Source organism: Hemibagrus wyckioides, linkage group LG13, assembly GCF_019097595.1.
Source record: "Hemibagrus wyckioides isolate EC202008001 linkage group LG13, SWU_Hwy_1.0, whole genome shotgun sequence".
NCBI classification, from domain to species: Eukaryota; Metazoa; Chordata; class Actinopteri; order Siluriformes; family Bagridae; genus Hemibagrus; species Hemibagrus wyckioides.
The window spans coordinates 22600658-22607160 of record NC_080722.1 but is presented as its reverse complement, the minus strand read 5'-3'; the positions used below and the strand labels follow the sequence as shown (position 1 = coordinate 22607160).

The window sequence follows — 6503 nt, the reverse complement described above, 5'->3', positions numbered from 1 at the left end:
AAGGCAAATGGACATGTTTGATTCATTGCCGAATTACAACAAATGCAGCAAATGATATCGCTATCTTGAATACCTTTACATTTATCTAGCATTTCTCTTTAATATTCTACAGTATTAAATGCAACTAAATTGGTTAAAAAGTATGATATGTTAGTAATTTAAATAAATAAATAAAAATTCTAATTATATGGTATCAGAAGAATAAAAAACTCTAAATAAAATAATAAAATAAAAAACATGCTGTTGTAAGGAAATGAATCCTCTTCAGACTCATATGTTGTCCTCAGATCACTGGATTGTTTTTCTATAATAGCACATCCTGTGACAATCGCTTCCACGATTGGTGTATGAGAGACAACATAACAGCATGTCACTGTAATATTTCTGGAAAGGGAGTAAGATGGTCATAATTCAGCCAAAAGTGTGTTGAAGAAACTAGTCAAGAAAGAGATCCCTATGTAGAGCAAGTGAACATCAAACACAAACGAATTGATTCAGTTAATTTAACATTTTAAAAAATAATTTCTTTTAATTTAAGCTAACTTGCGGTAATTACTGATTTAAGCTAATATACTGAATGTGAAGGATGTCTGGCTATGTCTTGTGCACTACTTAATGAGAGGTTGTTACAAAGACAAAGCATGCTGGATCCACATCCTTCTGCTGACTAAATAAACTGAGCTGAAGCTCTTTATCTACCAGCTTTCCAAAGATGTCTCAAAGACAATTTTAGTTCTTCACACAAACCTACTTCTTTAGTCACACACTTTGTTTTGTGACAGGAGCACTATGAGACTATAAACACACATGCTTGCACGTGTTACAGTGTCACCTGTTAAAAGTTGGGATATATTAGACAGCAGGTGAACAGTCAGTTCTCAAAGTTAATGTGTCGGAAGCAGGCAAGCGTAAGCATCATAGTAATCATATTCCCTAATGGGTATTCCTCTTTCTTTCTTTCCTCTTTCTGCCGGATAGTGCTCCTTAGCACATTGTAAAAACTATTCAGTAATGGCATGGAATGGAAAATTACATAGAGTTTAATGTGTTGACTTGGCCTTAAAATTCCACATATCTTATTCTGATCCAGCATCAGAGGTCTTGGGGAGTCCATGTCTCATTGGGTCAGGGCTGTTTTGATGGTACAATGCAGAACTACACAATATTAAGCAGATCATTTTAATGTTATGGCTGATCAATGTCTATTATCATGTATAATTTCCACCGCTATGAACAAAATGTCACCAAAATGTGGCCCTTCACTCAGTTAAGATAAATAAAATAACATACAATTCTATATTATTAAAGGATAGTATAATGAGCCATAGTGAGGTGTAGGTATCACAGTTATCTTAGACTTACATCTAAGCATCTATTTGTTGTCACAATCACCACAAGAGAGAGCTGGGGGTGAAAACACAAAGGCTTTACTAGAAAAGATGATAAACATAGGATATGCCAACGCAATCGGGAACAAGTGTCAAAAGGGGCAGGTAATGCAGGACAAACGGAATAAGTAAGGCAAGTCACTCGTTCCACTTAAACAGTAACAATACTCGCCTCTGCCACTGGCGAGTGAGGGCATTAAATAGGTGTCGGCTAGATTGGTTGCAGGTGGTATAATCAGAAGTCTGGCGATTGGGAACGTGGAAGCGCAGCGGAAGCCGGCATGCCCATGACATTTGTGAAATGGAAAGAACCTTTTGGTTTTTTATTTGTCTCAAAATAGGTTATGTATTTTACTTTTTAGTCCTACTTTAGTACATATTTATTAATATAAGTGAATCTGCTTGATTCAGTTCCACAGCCCCAAACAATGTCCCATTTACTTATTTATTGTCAAGTTTTCCATCTGAGTTGTTTAGACCAGAGGAGATAAGAGACACAAAATGGCGAAAACAAGGAGACTTTGTAATGGATTCCTCAGTGGCAGAAAGAAGAAACCAGATTGTCCAACTCCAGTGACACACAAACCTGAGAGCAAGACTGAGGGTGAAATGGACTCCCAAGAGATCCAGATCACCTTTCACATGCAAGCAACCACAGTACAACAAAGTATTAGTAAGTGATATATTGGGATCACCAGTACTAGGATTGATGGGACCCTAAAACTTTTCAAATGTTTGATTTTAGTAATTCCTTTAGGTGTATAAGTAATTGGTGACTGTGGATTCGTCCATTTTTTTCACTGGTCCATACTTTGTATTGGTCTTCTAATACAATCCAATAAGAAGAGAAGAAGAAGAAGAAGAAGATGATGATGATGATGATGGTGATGCAGAAGATGCATGGTGGGTTCAGTGGGTAAGATGGTTAGCAGGTTTGCATTGTACCTTCAGGGTTGAGGGCTTTGATTCCCATGTCTACACGAGTTGTTCTCTGGGTTTTCCTCTGTGTACTCTGAATTCCTCCCCCACTCAAAAGACTTGCACTGTAGGTTGAATGGCATCTCTAAATTGTCTATAATATATGAATGTGCCCTGAGATGGTTTGGCACCCCATCAGGGTGTCCCATACTTTGTGTCCTAAGTCTCTTGGGACAGACTCCAGGTTCCCCTCAACCTTGTGTAGGATAAGTGACACAGAAAATAGATGGGTGGATGATAATAATAATAGTAATGAAAGCTTTCACCTTCTATTCTAAATTAGGCATTTTAATTGTCTTTTTTCATATCTGTTATTTCAATTCAAGTTTCAAATTGATATAGTATAAAAAAAAACATTCATAAATAATACAAACAATACATCAATCCCTTAACATATTACAAAAGTAGGAGAATAATAATGTTTCCTGTATGTCATTATTTCTAGAGCAGTATTAGTACTACAATCCAGCATAGTTTCAGAACAACTCCTCCAACAAAGCAAAGAACAATAGAACCAGCTTCTTTCAGTTGCCTGGTTACAATAGAAAACACAGCCAGCTTAAATAATGCCAGAGCACTGTTCAGAACTTCTTGGGAAAGGGAGAAGCAAGCAAATCGTTTTTATTTACAGGCTACTGAGACAGGATTTTGAATAATTCATATGGAAGAAGTGTCAAGAGTAGAGGAAGAGCTTTAAAGACGTTCTCTGAGCTAGAGATGTGAAAGCTATCAAGATAAAGTCTGGCCAGCAGGTAAGAATGCTCAATTTGAATAAACATGTTTTTTTGCTTTAAGTTAAGACTTGAAATTGAAATGCTTTAAGGAGTTAGTTTGGTGGTTTAACAATGTTTTCAAAGTCCTTTTTCCATCTGTACCAAATATTATAGCCTCTAAGTTGATTGTTAACAAGTAACAACACTTCTATGTTGTTAACAACCAAAAAGTTGTTTAATTCTCAAACTGAATTCTCAGGTTGGCCCAAAGCAGCTCTGACAGTAGTTTGGCTGTAAGGCTTGCTCTAATACATTACTGTCTCTATAGTAACAGCTCATTCACAGCAAGCTGCACAGAAACTTAGCTTGGATTATTAACCAACATTTAACATTAAATGAAACTACAAACCCCTGCGATGGACTGGTGACCTGTCCAGGGTGTACCCCTGCCTTTCGCCCTATGTGCGCTGGGATAGGCTCCAGCAGACCCCCGTGACCCTAGGAATCCTAGGAATAAGCGGGTATAGACAATGAATGAATGAATGAATGAAACTACAAACTGCTTAAAAAGTATCTTGCGATATTTTTAGATTAATAAGAAAATGTAATGGATAAAACCTGCTATGGTATATGGAGAATAAACACTTCAAAAAGTGTTAAAGTAAAGTAATATGCTGACAATTTATTACAGTTTACCAAAAGGTCAATTCATTTTTACTCCAAGTGCAGTAAATTTAAGTACAAAGAGACACCTAACAAATGAATGAATAAACAAAGGTATGTCAGTCCCTCCATGATTTTGATTGTAGAAATTAGCTTAATCTTAAGCACCCCAGAATATTCTGAGGAGCTTAACATTTTTAAAAATGACTACAAATTATTCCATAGACTTAGGCCAAGAAGCATTGTGTGATTTCATCATACATTCAGCCAAAGCCCTCTTTGATTCATATGCATCAAATATAAGCTGTCGTAGAAATTAATTACATTTGTGTTTTTGCTGGTAGAAGTTTAAAAAGAGAATCCTGTGCTTCCACTTTCACCAGTTCAAGGAAAAAACAGAGTAAAAAGCCCACAGGTTGGTTTTCAATTTTGTTGTTGTTGTTTTTTGCTGCCATGATCTACATCCATTTGTCGCATTAAAGTGAAAGATCACTGCAAATCAAAACAGACTTAATCAGACTGATCGCCTTTTTTTATATAAAACATCTCAATTCAATTCTATTTGTATAGTGCTTTTACAAAATACATGCAGATTATTATGCAGCAGGAAAAAAAGTAATAAATCAGGAGCTATAAGCGTCATAATCACAAGATATAAACAATAAGTTAGATTTTGCCTTCCACCATCATTAAAGCACAAACTAAGGAAATATCTTTCGAAAGAATGGTGTTCATCTCTTTAGTTCAATTCCAGAGAACAGTCTGTGCCAAGAAGCGTCGAGGCTGCTCTGGCAACTTGGGGTGGCTTAACACCTCACACTTTATGCTTACTTAATTTTCCTTTAATTTGTCACACATCTGTATATATAAACTAAGACAATTTAAAGATCCTTCTTGTGCACTAGCTAGATGAATTAGAGTAATTTACTTAAAAGTAAACCATATATTGATTGAAAATCACCTGGAAATAATTAATAAAAAAGAAAATTAAAAAAAAAAATGTTCTGCACAGCAAAATCAAGGTAAAGATATCAGATTTATAAAATGAAACATTAAATGAATGAATTAATTGAATTAAAATTTCTGCAACATTGTTTTTACATAAGTAAAATCATCACAAGTTTGTATTTTCTACATATTTTAAGAATTAAAGTGAACAAATTTTCAATTTGCATAGATTAATCCTGGGGCATTTACACTGAGATGCTCAAAGACAGTGACTGATGGATGTCAGCTAATTACCTAGATTTTGTACAGCACTAGTCAAAGTGATTTCCAAGGTGACAACAATTATCTCAAACTTTAATTGGCCAAAAAAATATTATAGAAGAAAATTTATTTAACAATTCTGTTTCATTATATAATTTGCAGTCAAAAACAGTCAATAAACTATGTATATGTAAGTATATGTATATAAATATTGGTTAGAAAATAAACATATATGCATTGTTCTGCTGTGACATGATTGGCTAATTAGATAACTGCATGAATGTAAAGTGTAAATGTGTTCCTAATAAAGTGTATGGTGACTGCATATAAAATATACAACATAACCACTCACTTGATTGTCTATTTCTGTTTCCTAAGTGAAATGGCGAAGGGTAAAAAGAAATCAAATGACCCCAAAGGTCGAAAAATCACGCTTACGATGGCCAAGAACGCAGTTAAGCTGACGATAGATGGCAAGCGCCGTTTAGACCTCAGCAACATGGAGATGACCACATTCCCTAAGTGCATTCTGAAACTATGTGATGTTGATGAACTGGACCTGAGCCGCAACATGCTGAAGAAGATTCCAGACTCAATCAATAAGTTTGTCAATGTCCGCTTGCTAGACTTGCATAGCAACCAATTGGAGCAGCTTCCAGAGTCTATCGGTAACCTGCAGAAGCTCCAGAACCTTAACATGTGCAACAACATGCTAACCACCTACGGGATCCCACATACACTCGGCCTTCTTAGGAACCTTAAGAAACTTAACCTTGGCATGAACCACATCGAGACGGTTCCATCTTTTATTGCAGGACTGAAGGAGCTGGGCGAGCTTTGGCTCTTCAACAACCTTTTGACACAAATCCCACTGTGGCTCCAGAATTTGCCCAACCTTCACATGCTCAATGTCAAGTGCAACCCTCTACCTGTAGACAATCCACCAAAACTGGACCCTATTCAAAGGGTAGAGTGCCTCTATTTGGTTAGGAAAGATTGCCTTTGTAATGAATGCCTTACAAAGTGTAAAGAAGAGAGAGACAGGCTGGACAGAAGGCTTAGTGGAAGCTCTGTACAGAGAAAAACCATCATTGCTGGCTTAATTATGACTAATTCCACAGAGCTGGGCAATGAAGCAATGTGCAGATGAAGGCAATGAGTGAACCAGAAAAAATGTGCTCTGATTTACAGTATGTGAAGAACAAAAATGCATACTAAATATTAATGAAATGATAACAAAATCATTATTATACAAGAGCATTGACTGGTCAGAAAATAAAATTATGATAAAAGCAAGAAAAATATCCATATAATGCAGGATTAGCAGTAAAAGGATTATAAAAAGAAAACACCAGTGATAAGTTAAAACCTTCAATAAAGAGATGTTCATTTTACATTTTTTGATGGAGTCTCCAGTCTCTCTGACTTTGTCTTAACAGTCTGAGGTAAACTTGGAAATAATTTTAACAAGTGGAAAGTCTTGAAGAGAAAGGATGTTTTGTTCTGTGGTGTGCTGGAATGTATTATTTCTTTTGCTAACATTAAGAAGAAC

The 6503-nt window shown here is 35.8% G+C and overlaps 1 protein-coding gene across 1 annotated transcript; it reads left to right on the top strand.

The window, feature by feature from the left end:
• The first annotated feature begins 2731 nt into the window (after nt 1-2731).
• lrrc18b (leucine rich repeat containing 18b) lies at nt 2732-6488 on the top strand. The gene is made up of 3 exons (XM_058405768.1): nt 2732-3118; nt 4087-4157; nt 5330-6488. The coding sequence occupies exon 3, from the start codon at nt 5334-5336 to the stop codon at nt 6099-6101; it is 768 nt and encodes a 255-aa protein (XP_058261751.1). The 5' UTR covers nt 2732-3118; nt 4087-4157; nt 5330-5333; the 3' UTR covers nt 6102-6488.
• Nucleotides 6489-6503: the final 15 nt, after the last annotated feature.

What these genes read in the sequence shown, in the direction of transcription:
- lrrc18b (XM_058405768.1), top strand. Translation starts at nt 5,334, where the DNA reads ATGGCGAAGGGTAAAAAGAAATCAAATGACCCCAAAGGTCGAAAAATC.